The sequence below is a fragment of the Macrobrachium nipponense genome, chromosome 25, assembly GCF_015104395.2.
Source record: "Macrobrachium nipponense isolate FS-2020 chromosome 25, ASM1510439v2, whole genome shotgun sequence".
Taxonomy (NCBI): Eukaryota; Metazoa; Arthropoda; class Malacostraca; order Decapoda; family Palaemonidae; genus Macrobrachium; species Macrobrachium nipponense.
The window spans coordinates 68307077-68326402 of record NC_087214.1 but is presented as its reverse complement, the minus strand read 5'-3'; the positions used below and the strand labels follow the sequence as shown (position 1 = coordinate 68326402).

At 49.3% G+C, this 19326-nt stretch overlaps 1 protein-coding gene across 10 annotated transcripts in view; it reads left to right on the top strand.

Annotated features, from left to right (window-relative positions):
• The window catches only part of LOC135199505 (THO complex subunit 2-like), a 608436-nt gene that overhangs the window by 510066 nt on the left and 79044 nt on the right, over positions 1–19326 (top strand). For all 10 annotated transcript variants that reach the window (XR_010311082.1, XR_010311084.1, XR_010311088.1 and 7 more), the window contains exon 4: positions 14831–15069. Coding sequence is in view for 3 of the 10 variants with exons in the window: in XM_064227613.1 (XP_064083683.1) it covers positions 14831–15069 (239 nt within the window). In the remaining 7 variants the exon portion in view is untranslated. The remainder of the gene's footprint in view (positions 1–14830; positions 15070–19326) is intronic.

Genomic DNA, 19326 nt, shown 5'->3' with positions numbered 1-19326 from the left:
GTGCGTTCGTTACCGAGAGCGTGATTGCGCTCGGCACGAGCCTTTTATTTTGTATGATAGAATGCAATGAAAGTGGATTCGCAATTGCAGTATTCTTTTCATTTCATTTATTTATTTGCATAAAATTTTGGATCAATTTTCGCTCTTACCCGGGAATTGATCCTTACGATTATTTTCTGTGAAAGTGGAATCGCAAGTGCAGTATTCTGTTTCATTTTCATATATATAGATAGCATCATATTATTTGGATCAAGTTTCCGCTACTACCCGGGAATTGATCTTTTCCCCTTTAAGTTCTATGAAGTGAATCGCAATGGCAGTATTCTGTTTCATTTTCATATTACTTTTCACTGCTGTGCGGGGGTAGGGGAAGCGAAGGTCTGCCAGGAAGTCGTCGGAAAGCTCTCCCGCGACTCCCTTGGTATCCGATTCTTCGTCTTCTTTCCTGCCCCCCGCTCAGCTTCCTCGTTGTATTTTGTATTTGGTGTCTTCCTTGCGTTCGGGGTGGGGCATGTCTTCCCCCCGTGCGTGAGGGAACCCCTATTACTAATCTATCTGTGCTACCGCAGGTGCTACATCCGTGGGAGACGACCTTGGACAGGTATGAACCACCGCGGCGGCAGGGCGTGCCTAGCATCCACGGGCTGCTGCAGCGCCTAGCGAGGTCTGGGGCGGTCTCCACTACTACCACGGCCGCTTATGCTGCTCTCTCTCTCTCTTCTCTCTCTCTCTCTCTCTCTCTCTCTCTCCCCGCGGCCTGGTCTACACTCCCCATGCTGTGTCGGTGACGCCGTCTGCCGCTACTAGGGCCGCCGACGTACCGAGTCCTTGCCGCCGCCGCCTGTTTTCTTCGTTTGTTGCCTGCCCCAGACTTCCGCTGTTCAGCAGCTCGCCCCTGGGCCGGCCGCCAGTACCCAGGTTTCCGCTGGTTGCCGATGATTCTACGAGGCGATGGCTGGGCCTGCCGTACCTGCCGCTGATGTGATTCCCGCTGCTGGCTTGGCTGTCCCTTCTGGGTCTACCGCTGCCGCTGTTCCTGCCGCTCCTGAGCTGGTTGCTGTTCCTGTCGCTCCTGGTTCCTGAGCCTGTCCATGCTGGTCCTGCCCACGGTGTGTCTTCCCCAGTCCCAGGTCCTTCCGGACAGGTGCAGTCGGGCCGTGTTGCTTCGGCAATAGCCCCGGCTCCGGCCTGGATGGAGGGGACCTGACGACTGTCCTGCGTGAGCTGACGAGGAAGAGGAGGAAGAGGGAAGGTGTCATCTTCGTCTTCATCGTCTGCTGCTGCCCTCTTCCCCTTCGACTCTAAGGCCCATAAGCCGAAGGAATAAGAAGGCTGCCTTCCCCCTAAGAAGTCTCCTTCGGGAACTTCTAAGGGCCCGTAACCAACCCTGGTGGGATGGGGGGTCCGGGAAAATTCTGGGCTGGTCGGGGGGGTCCTGCTGGTCCTTCGTGGGAGCGGGGTCCATCTTCCCTTCCGTAAGGAAGAGATAGACGGGGACCAGAGGAGTACCGGTTAGCACTGGTACTTCCTCGCCTGGTGCTAGCAGCGATGCCGCTACGCCAGGTTCCGGCTCGGTCTCTCGTTCGCGAGAGATCCCGAGTGTACGTTCTCCCTCGGGAGACCGTGCAGCCAAGTTTCAGCGCCAGAGTTCGCTCGGCGCAAAGACGCGGCACGGAGCAGAAGGCTGGTGAGAGCCGCTCAGGTGACTCTCGCCAGGCCAGCGGCCGCTCTTGCAGCGACCAGCTGGTAACCCGGGTTTTCCCCCCATAAGAAGGCTCCTTCGGGACCTTCTAAGGGCCCGTCTCGCTCCGGCGATTCGGGAGCTCTTCTGCTGGTCCTCCTGCTCCCTCTGGGAACAGGGCCCTCTCTTCTTCTACCAAGGAGAAGAAGACGGGGACCAGAGGAGTACCAGCTTCGGCTGGCACTTCCTCGCCTGGTTCTAGCGGTTCTGCCGCTAACCCAGGATCCGCCTCGGCTTCTCGTTCGCGAGAAGTATCGAGTGGACGGTCTCCCGCATCTAGCCAAAGTCTTGACGCCCGAGCTCGCTCGCCGTCAAGACCAAAGCGCGGAGCAGAAGACTGGCGAGAGTCGTGCAGACTACTCTCGCCAGGCCAGCGGACGCTCTCGCAGCGACCAGCCGGCTGCTCGGGCTGACGTGACGGTCTCCGACCGGCCACGCGCTGTCGGTACCAGCCTCGGCTGGTACCAGCGGCTCGACGCGCCGAGAGGACGCTCACCGGTCTCACCGCGACAGCGAGCCTAGCAGGTCACCTGACCGCCGCTCCCACAGGACCGGGCAGATAGGGGGACCAGAGCAGCAGCTCCTCTGCACACGAGATCGGGGCCGCGTTGTTCGGTCGGTTCCAGCCGTTTCCCTGGGAAACGGCTCGACTAGGCCTGCAAAGTGGCGATCGCCTGCAGCCCTCCAAGCCTGCTGGTTCTGCCAGCGAGCGAAAGAGGAGCGTCATGTCTTCCTCTCCCGTGCCTGCAACTTCCTTGGTTTGCACCAGGAAGAGCGAGGCACAGCGGGGTGATCGTGAGGGGCATACCCCGCACGATCCTGTCACGACGCTGTAAGTACCAGGTACGATCTTTGGACCGACCAGGACGTACGCGCAAGTGGCAGGAGGAATCCGAGAGGGGTCTATCGCAGTTCCTCCTTAAGGGGGAGGTTCTCGGAATGCTCTTGTTCGAGGGGCTTGACGGTCCTACTCTGCAAGATGCTATGAGTTCCGAGATCCAGAGGAACTTTGTCGAGGTTATGGCGCTGATTCGTCAGCGCAACGACCTCGGGGAAGGATTGCCGCTCCCACCAGCAGAGCCCACGTCTCTGCTCGAGTCGTTTTGGGGCCCGAGAGGGAACCCAAACCAACGGTGGGTCTGCCGCGATCGGAGCTTGCCGATTCTGTCTTGAACCAGAGTCTCTCGTCTCCGGACAAGAAGGCTCTCTCAGTTCTGGCCGGTCGATCAAGCTACTTCACCTCCTCTCTCTGCGACAGCGGCGTTTCTACGTGTCTTCGGACACCGTATTTAAATACTCCTTCGGTCCTCCTGAGAGGTTTCGACCTCGACGAGGACTGGAATGAGTCGGAGGACGGTATCGGCTCTCTCCTGTCAGGTGTCGATCAGCCCCACCCAGACGACGTTCACAGTGGCGGCAGACCCTTACCTACAGTGAGAGTTAGTAACCCTCCTCGGGAAAACGTTTTCTCCTGACGATACGTTTTCCCAGACTCTGAGAGGCTGCTCCCACTCTTCTCCAACTGCTAGTTCCACTGGGAAGGCGAGCGAGTATCCAATTCCTCCCCCATTCCCTCTCTCCTTACGGCTACGAGGGAAAGGGGAGGGATCCTACAGAGATTTCTCTGTAGGATCCCACGGGGACTGCGCTACCGGGGGGACCTTCGGCCCTACCTGACGTAAGCCCCGATCGTTGAGGAGGGATCCTGCCCCATTCTCGATTTCTACGGGAATCGAGAGGACCACCAGCCAAATACGTTTGACGAATTCGGTGGGGGTTTCGCAGACTACTTAGAATTCTACGGAATTTCTAGCGCATTCAGAGTGTTCGAGTTTTTTTACGATCTCCAAACACTTAGGCGAGACCACGGTCCAAAGTGAGCGAGACGAGAATCCCCGATATGTTACACGATAATCGGGAATCTCGCCTATGCTCGAATTCCTGGAATTTCTAGCATTGGGAAGAAGACTGCTGCTGAAAGAAGAGTATCTCACAGTAGGCGACCAACCTGGAATAGAGAAGAACGGACGGGAATATCCAGTTGTTCCGACACGTAATACAAACCCTCGGTCCTTTAACAATAGGAAGGTAACTAGCGGCAGCTGGGACGGTCGTAAGCTTCGAACAAGGGGAGAACGGTAGTTAACTGCTTGTCCGATTGTGCGCGCGCCCGCGCACCCGAGAGGTGAAGAATCACTTTTGCTTTCGGCCGCGGGTGTGAAGGACGTGTTCGTCATCGCTCTCTGCCCGCTTCATCGTCGTATGCTTTGTTTATATTGTGTTTTCTACTAATGGTTTGTTTGACTTGAAAATGAAACTGTAAGTACACTGTTTTCATTTTCATTACTTAATTATGAATCAACATGGAGCTATCGCCGTAGAGACGGCGATTTCCGCTCTTTTCATGAATTGAACCCTTGAATTATGTCTCGGTGCCGAGGGCGGGCGCACTCGCGCCGAGTCATGTATTTTGGCGAAAGTGTGTAATTGAAGATGTAAGTACTCTTTTTCATATTTTGCCCTGTGCGTTCGTTGCCGAGAGCTTGATTGCGCTCGGCACGAACCTCTTATTTTGTATGAATAGAATGCAATGAAAGTGGATTCGCAATGCAGTTTTCTTTTCATTTTCATTTATTAATTGCATCAAATTTAATTTTGGATCAATTTCCGCTCTTACCCGGGAATTAATCCTTACGATTTATTGCTGTGAAAGTGAAAATAGCAAGTGCAGTATTGTTCATTTTCATATATATTTATGATAGCATCATATTATTATGGATCAAGTTCCGCTCTTACCCGGGAATTGATCTTTCCCCCTTTAAGTTCTATGAAGTGAATCGCAAGGTGCAGTATTCTGTTTCATTTTCATATTACTTTTCACTGCTGTGGCGGGGGTAGGGGAAGCGAAGGTCTGCCAGGAAGTCGTCGGAAAGCTCTCCCGCGACTCCCTTGGTATCCGATTCTTCGTCTTCTTTCCTGCCCCCCCGCTCAGCTTCCTCGTATTTTGTTTTTGGGGTCTTCCTTCCGTTCGGGGTGGGGCATGTCTCCCCCCCGTGCGTGAGGGAACCCTCTTACTAATCTGTCTGTGCTACCGCAGGTGCTACATCCGTGGGAGACGACCTTGGACAGGTATGGGCCACTGCGGCTGCAGGGCGTGCCTAGCATCCACGATCTGCTGCAGCGTCTAGCGAGGTCTGGGGCGGTGACCTTGGAGTGGTCTCCACTACAACCTTCACGGCCGCTTATGCTGCTTCCCCTCGCTGGTCTACACTCCCCATGCTGTGTCGGTGACGCCGTCTGCCGCTTCTAGGGCCGGTCGCCGCCGTACCGAGGAGGGGTATGCCGCCGCCCGCCTGTGTTTTCTTCGTGTTGCCTGCCCCAGACTTCCGCTGTTTCCAGCAGCTCGCCCCATGGACCGGCCGCCAGTACCAGGTTCCTGCTGGCTGCCGATGATTCTACGAGGCGATGGCTGGGCCTGCCGTACCTGTCTCTGATGTGGTTCCGCTACTGGCTTGGCTGTCCCTTCTGTGTTTACCGCTGCCAACTGTTCCTGCCGCTCCTGAGCTGGTTGCTGTTCCTGTCGCTCCTGGTTCCTGCGCCTGTCCATGCTGGTCCTGCCCATGGTGTGTCTTCCCCAGTCCCAGGTCCTTCCGGACAGGTGCAGTCGGGCCGTGTTGCTTCGGCAATAGGCCCGACTCCGGCCTGGATGGAGGACCTGACGACTGTCCTGCGTGAGCTGACGAAGAAGAGGAAGGTGTCATCTTCGTCTTCGTCTGTTGCTGCCTCTTCCCCTTCGACTTCTAAGGCCCATAAGCCGAAGAAGAAGAAGGCTGCCTCCCCCCCCTAAGAAGTCTCCTTCGGGAACTTCTAAGGGCCCCGTCCCACGGGGTCCATTCTGCTGTCCTCCTGCTCCTTCGGGAGCGGGGCCGTCTCCCCTTCCGTAAGGAAGAGATAGACGGGGACCAGAGGAGTATCGGTTAGCTCTGGTACTTTCCTCGCCTGGTGCTAGCGGCGATGCCGGTACGCCAGGTTCCGGCTCGGTTCGCCTCTCGTTCGCGGGAGATCCCGAGTGTACGCTCTCTCTCGGGAGACCGTGCAGCCAAAGTTTCGGCGCCAGAGTTCGCTTGGCGCCAAGACCACGGCACGGAGCAGAAGGCTGGCGAGAACCGCCTCAGGTGACTCTCGCCAGGCCAGCGGCCGCTCTCGCAGCGACCAGTCTGGTAAACCGGGTTTTGGTATATTCCCCCTAAGAAGACTCCTTCGGGAACTTCGAAGGGCTCGTCACACTCCGGTGTGACGGGGGGGTTCTTCTGCTGGTCCTCCTGTTCCTTCGGGAACGGGGCCCGTCTCCCTTCTGAGAAGAAGAAGAAGACGGGTACCAAGGGTGTGCTGGCTACCGCTGGTACACCCTCGCCTGGTCTTGGCAGCTCTGCTGCTACCAGGTACCGGCTCGGTTTCTCGTCCGCGAGAAGTTCCGAGTGTACGGTCTCCTTCGGGTGACCGTGCAGCCAAAGTTAAGACGCCTGAGTTCGCTCAGCGTCAGTGACTGTAGCGACCAGCCGGTACGTCGGTGTGAACGTGACGGTCTCTGACCGGCCACGGGTTGAGGCTGGGAAGGGGTCCCCCAGGTCCCCTCGACCGACGGTACCAGCCTCGGCTGGTACCAGCGGTTTGACGTGCCGCTGAGGGACGCTCACCGGTCTCACAGCGAAAGTGAGCTCTGCAGGTCACCTGACCGCCGCTCCCACAGGGACCGGGCGGATACGGTGACCAGCAGCAGCTCGTCTGACGCACGGGACCGGGGTCGACGTGCTCAGTCGAGCCGCTCGCCACAGGTGAGCGGCACGGCCAGGCCTGCAGATCGATCCCCACCGCGGGTTGGTGATCGGCTGCAGCCCCCCACGTACGCTGGTCCTGCCAGCGAGCGGGGGGGGGAGCGTCAGGTCTGTCTCTCCACTACCTTCAACTTCCTCGGGCTACACCGGGAAGAGCGAGGTAGCTAGGAGTGATCGTGAGAGGTGCGCCGCTCACGATCCCTTCACGACGCCGCACGTGCCACGTATGGTCTTAGGACCAACCAGGACGTACGCGCAAGTGATTGGAGGCGACAGTCAGAGGGGGGAGGGGGTAGCGTCAGTTCTGTCTCTCCTCCGATACCATTCAACTTCCTCGGCATACGCCAGAAGCAGAGTAGGTATATTTAGAGTGATCGTGAGAGATGCGCCGCTCACGATCCCGTCACGACGCCGCACGTGCCAGGTATGGTCTTAGGACCAACCAGGACGTACGCGCAAGTGATTGGAGGCAACTGTCGGGGATCTGTTGCTGGTCCTTCTGCTGAAGGAGGAGGGTCCTGGGAGCTGCTCTTGTTGGAGGGACTGGATGGTCCTACTCCTCAAGACGGCTGTAACTTCCGAGATTCAGAGTAACTTTGCCCAGGTTATTGCACTGATTCGTCAGCACAACGACCTGGGGGAAGGATCGACGCTCCCACCAGCAGAGCCCATGTCTCTGCTCGAGTCGTTTTGGGGCCCGAGAGGGAACCCAAACCGACGGTGGGTTTGGGTTTGCCGCGATCGGAGCTTGCCGATCCTGTCTTGAACCAGAGTCTCTCGTCTCCGGACAAGAAGGCTCTCTCAGTTTCTGGCCGGTCGATCAAGCTACTTCCACCTCCTCTACTGCGACAGCGGCGTTTTACTACGTGTCTTCGGACACCGTATTTACAATACTCCTTCGGTCCTCCTGAGAGGTTTCGACCTCGACGAGGACTGGAATGAGTCGGAGGACGGTATCGGCTCTCTCCTGTCAGGTGTCGATCAGCCCCACCCAGACGACGTTCACAGTGGCGGCAGACCCTTACCTACAGTGAGAGTTCGTAACCCTCCTCGGGAAAACGTTTTCTCCTGACGATACGTTTTCCCAGACTCTGAGAGGCCATCGCCGCAAGGTGATGGCTGATCCTACTCTTCTTCAACTGCTAGTTCCACTGGGAAGGCGAGCGAGTATCCAATTCCACCCCCTTCCCCCATTCTCTCCTTACGGCTACGAGGGAAAGGGGAGGGATCCTACAGAGATTTCTCTGTAGGATTCCCACGTTGGGGACTGCGCTACCGGGGGGACCTTCGGGTCCTACCTGACGTAAGCCCCGGTCGTTGAGGAGGGATCCTGCCCCATTCTCGATTTCTACGGGAATCGAGAGGACCACCAGCCGATATCGTTTGACGAATTCGGTGGGGGTTTCGCAGACTGCTTAGAATTCTACGGAATTTCTAGCGCATTCAGAGTGTTAGAGTTTCTTACGATCCCCAAACACTTAGGCGAGACCACGGTCCAAAGTGAGCGAGACGAGAATCCCCGATATGTTACACGATAATCGGGAAACCTCGCCTATGCTCGAATTCCTGGAATTTCTAGCATTAGGAAGAAGACTGCTGCTGAAAGAAGACTATCTCACAGTAGGCGACCAACCTGGAAGAGAAGAACGGACGGGAATATCCAGTTTGGCTTGAACTATCGTCTTAGTATTCTGTTCACCATTGAAGCTTTCCTTCGAGGAAGACTTCTTCACTCTCTTTGATAGAGACGAAGGTGGTCGATCTCCAATCCTTATTTTGTTTTCTTGAAGGAAAGAATTTAGGATGGAGATCGTTGTTCAGAATCCTACAAATATACTACGTATATTAACCTCGCGACATGATTCTGCTAAGCAGTTGAATGGTCCGAGGGGTAGGCGCATATCCTGGTTATTCTACAGATTGCGACGTTAGACGAAAAGTATTCTAATTGAACTGCAACTCGGGTTGCCTGCAACCTCCCAGGAGTTTCCAGTTTCAATTTTATATACTTATGGTGTTGTCACAACAACACCATTTAAGCTTTTATATTTACCGAATTCGTTTCGCATAAATATAATTGCTCGAGCTATCTTTTTATGCTCGGTGGTTCTAGCCGAACGCATTCCTTCGTGGAAAGGATTACTTGGCAACTCAGGATGACGAGTCAGCGACAGCTACTGCGTATTGAATTGCCCGAGCATTTCAGTACCAGCTGCCGCTTTGAGATGGACGGTTGGTTAAGTCTTTCTCACCTGCTTTGATTGAATACCAACCGTATCTCTGCCCAACAATCACGGACTTAAGTCTCTGATTAACGGGGATTCTCGCATACATGAATGACCATCTACTGCTGTGACGCTAGTATTCATCGTCTTCGGTATTGCGAGAATTTTAAACAGAGATATCTTTTCGACTCTCATCTTTTCTGTTTTACCGCACGGTAACAGAATTCTGTAATAGTCTCTTGCTGCATCGTATATCGATAATGCGAATGATTTTTGCGGAATCTGAGTTTGTCCTCAAAATATCTTTTATTCGGAGTGTGCAATTGTTCATTGTTCACCCCGGATTAGCAGATGTATTGAAAGACATCGCCTACTCCCACACTGCCAGCTCTACTTCCAAACGTTCAGCCAGAGTAGCAGTTCTTCAGGCGGCGCTCCCCTGTGTTTTCATTACTGAAGAACGCCCCGCTTTCTTTTCATTGCACAACGGACAGCAATGAAATGGCGGTTAGCGTTTTCAGTCATTGTAAGCACAGGTTTAGAATCTTGAGATTCCTTCTCTCGATTCAGCTAGAAGACGTAGGTTGCATTCATTGCCTACCTTCGTCTTCAACGTCACATAGTGTTGTTTCTCCTTAAGCTGAGATTCAACGTCTATGAGATTTTCTTGCCATCAGGGACCTCGCTCTTTTGAAGGCAATTGACTTTCGCCTTTTGAGCTTATGCATTAAGAGAATCATCGCCGCGCCGTCCGGCATCGGTGACTAACAAATATTTTAGTTTGTTTAGTCTCTCAGCATAACTCTTTAAAGGGCGAAGGTCACGTGACTTACCCGGATGCTTGGACAACTTGCCTCTACTGATTCCGAACCAGTCAGTCGGCAGCTGTCAGAGCGCCCGAGTCAGTTACGAACTATGCTGTGGACTTAGTTCGGTTGTTCCAGAGCAATCATTACTTCGTCTTAATAGCTTGTCAGTATGAGTACTGTACATAACCAAAGTCGAGAAGAGGGATAGGTCATATGACTATCCCCTTCTTTTCGTCTTAGGTAACTGCATGACTTCTCTCGAGAAGTCAAGCACAAAGGGATGGGGATTTGTGACGCTCGATTTTGTACCGATCTTCGTAGCGAAGACTCAGAACCCTTCGGTAACTGACGATTGGTTCGAGTCCTTCACAATACCCTCCCTAATGGACTTCACCGCCTCCGATACGAAGGCTATGCTGCTTTGTCCTGTGAAGGCGCGACGGAGCTGTCTGAAGAAACTCGACACCCAGGATGATGTGGACGCCTCTTCATCATTCCTCTCGCGTTCCGCAAGAACTTCTCCGTGGGCGCAGGTTAATGAAGGCAGGCGCCTGGTCCAACCGGACCGCATGCACCTCCTTCTACCTTCGGGATATTGCCCACAGTTCCTTGGATCTTTTTCCTTGCGAACCGTGGTGGTTGCTCAACACGTTGTGTAGTTAACCCAGACCCTCGCAGGCTGAACAGCATCGAGTCCTGGTGTGACCGTAAGAAATGGATGAGGAATGAGAGTGTGACTGGCTCCTCTTCCTCTTTTTCTCCCTCTACCTCTGGGTAGAGGGACACGGTCGTCACCCTGCTGGGTAAGGACGAGATGCAGGTGAGCTACTCAATAGAGCACCATCCTATCCCCTTTTCAGTAGGGATAGGAGTAATATCCACCACTTCCTCCAACAAGGGGGGGGGAGGAAGTGGATGCCAATTTGAGACAAACCCATCATTTTATGATTGTCTCTTGCAAACAGGAACAAGTTCTTGCTTGCTGGTACGAAGAGATACGCTTGCCTCTCTCTTAGTACTTGGCCCAGAGGTCTGACCATTGATCCTGCGGTGCACACCCCGATCAATCGGGGACCAGGTAGGTTTGGATCCCTCCCTTGCTCTTACGACCAGGGAGGCACTCCAGGGTTGGACGAACACCAGTCTGTTCACCAAAAAGACTCAGATTCCTCCCACCAAGAAGTGAGTCTTCCTATTGTTAAAGGACCGAGGGTTTGTATTACGTATCGGAACAAATGACAATTTGTCGAAAATTGCATTTTTCCTAACTATACAAACCTGAGGTCCTTTACATATAGTCCCACCTCATGCCACCCCTCACTCTGCAACTTTTTGCATGGGCCTAAAGCAAAAGTGATTCTTCACCTCTCGGGCGCGCGGGCGCGCGCACGATCGGACAAGCAGTTAACTACCGTTCTCCCCTTGTTCGAAGCTTACGACCGTCCCAGCTGCCGCTAGTTACCTTCCTATTGTTAAAGGACCTCAGGTTTGTATAGTTAGGAAAAATGCAATTTTCGACAAATTGTCATTTTGGCTTGAACTATCGTCTTAGTATTCTGTTCACCATTGAAGCTTTCCTTCGAGGAAGACTTCTCCTTCACTCTATTTGATAGAGATCGAAGGTGGTCGATCTCCAATCCTTATTTTTGTTTTCTTGAAGGAAAGAATTTAGGGATGGAGACTCGTTGTTCAGAATCCTACAAATATACTACGTATATTAACCTCGCGACATGATTCTGCTAAGCAGTTGAATTGTCCGAGGGGTAGGCGCATATCCTAGTTAATCTACGGATTGCGACTTAGACGAGAAGTATTCTAATTGAACTGCAACTCGGGGTTGCCTGCAACCTCCCAGGAGTTTTCAGTTTCAATTTTATATACTTATGGTTTTGTCACGACAACACCATTTCAACTTTTATATATACCGAAATTCGTTTCGCCTAAATATAATTGCTCGAGCATATCTTTTATGCTCGGTGGTTCTAACCGAACGCATTCCTTTGTGGAATAATGGATTACCTGGCAACTCAGGATGACGAGTCAGCGAGAGCTCAAGGCTCAGCTACTGCGTATTGAACTGCTGATAGCAGCTCGGTATCAGCTGGGCCTCCGAGATGCACGGTCAGTTATGTCTCTCTCTCCCCTGCTTTGATTGACTACCGAACCGTATCTCTGCCCAACAATCATGGACTTAGGTCTCTGATTAACGGGGATTCTCGCAATAATGAAGGACCATCTACTGCTGTGACGCTAGATTCCATCGCCTTCGACATTGCGAGAATTTTCAACAGAGATATCTCTTGGACTCTTTCATCTTTCTGTTTACCGCACGGTAACAGAAGTCCTGTACAAGTCTCCCGCTGCATCGCACTGCAATAATGCGAATGATTTTGCAGACATCTAAGTTTGTCTTCTAAATATCTCGTATTCGTAGGTGTACAATTGTTCATTGTTCAACCCGAATTAACAGATGTGTCAGAAGACATCGCCTACTCTTCGACCTGACAGCTCTACTTCCAAATGTTCAGCCCATGAGAAGCAGTTCTTCAGGCGGCTTTCCCCTGTGTTTTCATTACTGAAGAACGCCCGCTTCATTGCAACTACGACTTCTCACCGGACAGCAATGAAACTAGCGGTTAGCGTTTTCAGTCATTTGTAAAGCACAGGTTATGAATCTTGAGAATCCTTTCCCTCTCGATTTGTCTGTGAAGACGCAGGTTGCATTCAATATCTACCTTCGTCTTCAACGGTACATAGTGTTGTTTCTCCTTAGCTGAGATTCAACAACTATGAGATGTTTTGCCTCCAGGGACCTCGGTCTCTAGAAGGCAATTGACTTTCGCCTGTTGGGCACATGCCTTAAGAGAATCATCACCTCGCTGTCCGGCATTTGGTGACAAACAAATACATTATTTGTTTGGTCTCTCGGCATAACATTTAAACCCAAAGGCTAGTCACGTGACTTACTCGGATGCTTGGACAACTTGTCTCCTACCGAACGCAGTCAGTCGGCAGCTGTCAGAGCGCCCGAGTCAGTTACGAACTACGCTGTTGACTTAGTTCGGTTGTTACAGAGCAATCATTACTTCGTTTTAATAGCTTGTCACAGTACCCATACCATCGACACCCACCATTGAGTGTCGGTGTCCTATCCACTACCGAGAACTTCGCTGCATGGGGATAGGAGGATGCGAGAGACTTCGTGGCAAACGGACAGACCAGTATGGGTACTGGACATCACCGAAGTAGAGAAAGAGGGATAGGTCATGCGACTATTCCCTTCTTTTCCTCTGAGGAACTGCATGACTTCTCCTGCGAAGTCAAGCATCCAGGGGATGGGGATCCGTGACGCTCGATTTTTTCGGTACCGAACTTCGTAGCGAAGACTCAGAACCCTTCGGGTCCCTGACGATTGGTTCGAGTCGTTCACAATCCCCTCCCTAATGGACTTCACCGCCTTCGATGCGAAGGAGATGCTGCCTTGTCCGCAAGAACTTCTCCGTGGCAGCAGGTACTGAAGGCAGGGTCTGGTCCAACCAGACCACATGCCCCTCCTTCTACCTTCGGGATATTGCCCACAGGTCCTTGGATCTTTTTCCTTGGGACCCGTGGTGGCTGCTCAACACGTTGTGTAGCGAACCCAGACCCTCGCAGGCTGAACAGCATCGAGTCCTGGTGTGACCGTAAGAATGAATGAGTGAATGAGAGTGTGACTGGCTCCTCTTCCCATCTTTTTCTTCCCCTCTACCTGTGGTTAGAGGGACACGGTCGTCACCCACTGCTGGATAAGGACAAGATGCAGGTGAGCTTACTCAACAGAGCCCCATCCTATCCCTTTCACTAGGGATAGGAGCGTATATCCACCACTTCTCCACAAGGGGGAGGAAGTGGATGCCAGCTTGAGACAAACCCATACTTTATGTGCCTCTTGCAAACAGGAACAAGTTCTTGCTTGCTGGTACGAAGAGATACGCTTGCCTCTCTCTTAGTACTCGGCCCAGAGGTCTGACCATTGATCCTGCGGTGCACACCCCGATCAATCGGACAGAGGCTTGGATCCCTCCCTCGCTTTTACGACCAGGGAGGCATTCCAGGGATGGACGAACACCAGTCTGTTCATCAAAAGACTCAGATTCCTCCCACCAAGAAGTGAGTCTTCCTATTGTTAAAGGACCGATGGTTTGTATTACGTATCGGAACAAATGACAATTTGTCGAAAATTGCATTTTTCCTAACTATACAAACCTGAGGTCCTTTACATATAGTCCCTCCTCATGCCACCCCTCACTCTGCGTATTTTGCATGGGCCAAAAGCAAAAGTGATTTGTTTACCTCCCAGTCACGCGGCGCGCGACTGTCTGACAAGCAGTTAACTACCGTTCTCCCCTTGTTCAAAGCTTACGACCGTTCCAGCTGCCACTAGCTACTTCCTATTGTTAAAGGACCTCAGGTTTGTATAGTTAGGAAAAATGCAATTTTCGACAAATTGTCGTTTTTAAACTAACTTGTTTGTTGTACTGTAAAATTTATGCTTTTACATTTTTAAACTCGCCATGGTAACAGCAGTTGTATTCCACAATCGATCTTCACTTTAGTGTAGTGACATCACAGTGTAATAAAACTTGACTAATCCCTAGCACCTGTGCCAGAGAAGTACAGCAGATGTTTAGTTGTTAAGTTCTTGCACCTGCTTTACATATATCCTGGGCTGTGTGTGTGTGTGTTATCAAAGATGATTATAGTTATTTTAATCAGACCCTTGAGTCGTAATCTAGTTCAGACGCTGGCGTATGTCTTACAGTTGGACAATAAAAAGTTGAGACACAGTAAGACAGCAGTGTAAGTGGGGCCTGTGTGTGGCCTGAAGTCTGTAGTACGTAATTTGTTTGTTGAAAATGATTGGACTTGGAAAGCTGTTTATACAGCAGTGGAAGAAAATGCAAGATTTCAGTCTGTTACTAAATTTGGTTCTTGTTTGTATTGGTAAAACATTTTAACCATGTCACTGACTTAACAAACTTAACTAATAGGATTAGGATTCTTTTCCATTTACATATTTCACATTACCCTTTGAAAAGCTTTCAAAAAGTTAAAATTCATCATTGTCAGCATGGTCACACCAGATTTTCCCTTTAATGCTCCATTTAAAATCATAACTTTTATTAGAATGAATCCTTAACTTTTGTTGTCTTCATAGAAGTTTTTCATTTGATATTTCAGAACCTACATCCAGACTTGGCATCACAGTTGGTGGAGGTCTCGATGCTACTTGACTTAGAAAACTCGGCTACAGATCGCATGGGAAAAAACAGGGAGCCTTTGATGGCTCTCTTGAAGAGTCTAGAAACAGATAAATTGCTGAAGGAGAGACTGGAAATTGAGACCCTAGGAGAAGCTGGTGTAGTCAAGAACAAAAAAACATTTCACACAAGACAGATTAAAGTCAAGACTAAGTTATTGTAAGTATTACTAGACACTCATGGATTATGTCAAAGTTTAGCATTATATTTTAGTTATTAGCTTTAATTTGTAAAGGTGGGCCTAATCTATTACTGTTAGTACTTGTTAATTCCTAAAAAAATCATGTAGAAAAAGAATATAGATCACAAAATCAGTACATAACCAGCACAAATGTTTTTATAACAGCCTTTCCCTGTGTGGACTTAGATATAAAATGAGATATCCCCTTCATTCTGTTTTGTGCCCTTTGCCACAACCTCCATTAGGTTTGCACCCTCATTTATCTCATTTTACATGAGTTTATAGGACTCCTTGGAGGTCTTGATCCTGCTATTTCCATATTTGCTGCTTTCTTGACTTGACTGTTCTTCCTTCCCTTTTATCACATCCTCACATCCTAGCTATTACAGTCACGTGTCTTACATCTTGATATCACATGTCTTCATCAGTTCCTAATTTCTAATAGGATCTTTCCTCTGTGCTCTGGCCACAGGTTGTAACATTCTGTGGTCACACCTTTTCAAAGTCTTCATTTGAACATTCTATAGTCATGCTTTTTCAAAATCTTTAATTTTCTTGTTAGGGTGTGTATTTCGTTTGCATATACGTAGTAGTACATGTCTTCTGTTATTGTAGTAAGTTTTGCATTCTTTACTGGTGGGTGGGACATTTATTTACCAGTAGTCTAGCTATACCGAACTGCAGTTCACCTCGTCTGTATCACACCCCAGTGTGGCAACACGGCAGTAGGAATTCTCTTATTCATTCAAGAGCTATCATTTACATTATTCTCAGTCCTTCTTCCTAACCCAGTGGCCCTTTTCTGCAGTCCCTTGTAGCTTCCTGCATAACTATGATAACCAGTGAAGGGCTTAGCATTTATCCTTAAAGGACACCAACAATTACAAGAAAATCTTTTGATACACCTATCACTGTCTTCACTAAAGATATATTGTCATAGAAGACTACTCTTGTTGTATGCCTTTTTGAAGCTCACACAAATGTGGTATAATCTTGTTCTCTTTTTGTGGTGCTTTTCCTGTAGCTGCTTCATTATAAAGAATCCATTTACTTTTGATTTCTCAGTAATGAAGCAAAACTGGCAGCTATTGTTCTTAAGAATTTCGCTTAGCCTTTCCTCCAGCGTCTTTTCCAATATTTTTATTGCAAGGTCAGATAGTCATATTCATCTGTAATTTCCACATTTTAGTGCATCCCCTTTTTCTGATCCTGTATCTCTACATCTGTTGTTCATATATGCTAGTCAACTTATTGATGACTGGATCTCTTGCACCTTTTAATAAGTCGCTTGTTATTCTGGATGGGCATTGGGTTTTTCATATTTCACCTTCCTGAAGGTCCTTTTTAACCACCTGAACAAGTTATTTTCACTATTGGTCCTTCTGTTATGCCAAGTTCCTCTAGGGCAGAAGGTTTTCAAAGTACTACAGTAGTACCTCGTACTTCGAACTTAATCCGTTCCAGAAGGCTGTTTGAAGTATGATTCGTTCGAAATATGGAACAAATATCCCCATAAGAAATAAAGGGAATCAGGATAATTCATTCCAGCCAACCCAAAAAGTTCCCCTTTTCACATTTTTTCTATTATTGTGTTCAAAAGTTAAATTTAAGCGTGTAAAGTAATGAAACAGTACGTTATATGAAGTGAAATTTTCTCAATTTTATTTTTTCTATGTACGATTTACGAACTGTTTGGTAGAAATGGCGCCGGCTGGCTGGGGATGGAGGGAGGAGAGACAGGAACCCTTTGAGCAAACCAAATTGGTTGCAGTAAACAAAGGTTGATAAAGTCAATTTTATTCACATATTAGGTACAAAGGACAATCAAAGGAATCTAAAGTGGTGTGTCCAAGAGAGAGAGAGAGAGCGCGCACGTTTACACTTGCATCCAAAGTGCACTAAAGAGATTAATTATACCACAATTCATCAACTTACTGTGGGCAAATGGCACACTTTTAAAACGAACATGAGGATTTTGCAAACAAATAAGTAATAAGTCAAGAATGCAAGAAAAGGAAAGAGAGATAAGAATAACTTAGTTCATATATGAAACAAACCACGGTCTTAACAATAGGATAAATACTTAGCGCCAACTAGAAACCGGTAAAGTTTAAAAAATTGTGTGCGCAAGGGACTATTGGCATCTGTGCTTGGTCACAAGTCATGTGGAGCCACCCACATACCCCTCTTTAACTCGTGACCCCATTAGTTATTTTTTTACTGCCTTTAAGAGAGGACGTGCTTTGTTTCTGCCCTTTTTTAAAGCCAGTTTAGTTTGCCCCCTTTTGTTTTGAATCTGTTGTGCTTGGAATTTGCGGCGCTATTGTGAACATGGAGCCTTCTCATGCTTCGAGATTTCCTGGATATCACAAGAAGCAGATAAACGCCCGGATAGTATCTTCGACAGTTTTGACGTCGGGGTACACATCGTGTAGTAGGTTGTAGGTGCAGAAACTCTTCAAATGCAGTTGATTCGCTCCCTGTACTGGATTTTCACATATATCATATGGCTTGCTTGTGAATCCCAAGTTTGAATGTATCAGGATGTGCTTTGGGAAGTAAATTTGACTAATTGTGTTCCTTTCCCTGAGGGGAGAGGTGTGCATCGCCATCTTGTTTTCGTTCCAGATACGTGGGCAGAGTTGATGGAGGTGTGCGATCGGCGTTAGGCCTATCAGGAGTACCAACCCAAGAAGGACAGTTGGTTTGCTATATGACATCGTGCTTCCCTCCAGGGTCCAACGCTATGGATGTCCCTTCTACCCTGATATGCACTGAATGGCGGTCAAATGCGTCAACATCTGTAGAGAAGCAGATAGTACAACACCGCAGCCTTTTGAGTCTGGTTGCTATGCCTACAAGAATAACAACAACAGCCTTGCACTCCTTGTCGAGTGCGGGCGTCGCACTCAAGATGCTCAGTGACGTCATAAACATGGCGTCCGCCATGACGTCACTTCACAGCTGTGGCCTTCACCGAGACATGCTTCCATTTTCACTTCGAGGTACAAGAGTACTTTACAACTACGCTTTCTGATTTGGCGACACGCACATTTTTTTAGAGAAATTGCAAGTGTTAGCTGATATAACAAACACATAGTGGAAAAGACACAAAGTCTTTCCTTCGTCTTCTTCCGCTTAGGTGACATTGACACCAGTGCGTTCTCCTGCCAATCGTTAGAGAATAGGGGCTTCGTGGCTGATCCTCGAGCCAAGAAGAGAAGTTTCTTCTCCATCTTCGAGCCAGGACTGTCACATCCCTATTATAAGAAACCACAAGAAGTAGTTGTAAATGTCAAGCAAGTGACTGATGGAAGCTTGGTCTAGTGTGGCTGTGAAGAATTGGAGAATGCTGGAATCAGGGACTTCGTAACTGATCCTCGTGCCAGGAGGGGAAGAGTAATTTTCATACAATCAACTTACCTGTCAGATATATACATAGCTAAGACTCCGTCGTCCCTATGTATATATCTGCCAGGTAAGTATGTATGAAACTTTATTGTATTATAACAATATCATTTTTTTTTTATCTTCAAGCCAGGACTGTCACATCCTTGTAAAAAGTAGCAATGCCACAGCAGTTGGGGTCTCTTGGTCTTGGCAGCAAGAGCACCATCAACAGCCTCACGCTTCCATCAAGCGTGATGAAGTCATAGCCAAAACTGCTATCAAAATGGCGGTAGTCATGACATCACAGCCTACTGCTGCCAACCTCTCGTCTTCGGTGGCATCATTATAATTACGCTTTCATTTTGGGAGCACACACTAAAGGAGAAATGTGGATTTTCTCATAGGATAAGCGGCAATGCCGGTGCGTGCTCCAGTTAAATTTTGAATAAGAAAGCTTAAGCAGTAGTTTAGCTCCATCTACTCTAGACAGTTGCCGTTTAGGTTGTGAACAGTCCAGTGATAGCCTAGGTTGTGATAACCATTTTGGCCGTAGAGCCATGGTGCCCATGAGAGCTATGAAGGCCTTAAGAACCATGATGACCATGAGAGCTATGATGGCCAAGAGGACTATGAAGACCATGCGGAATATGACAGTCATAGGAATATGATGGTCGTAAGGAATATGACAGGCGTAAGGAATATGACAGCCATAAGAACCGTGACGGTCGTAGTAGGCGACTGTGTAAACAGTGACGGGCGTAGGAATCGTTCGTAAGAACTTGGGGACTATTTAATCAAGTGTTGCCAATTTAGACAAACTTGATACGTACGCCGATGCCTTTACA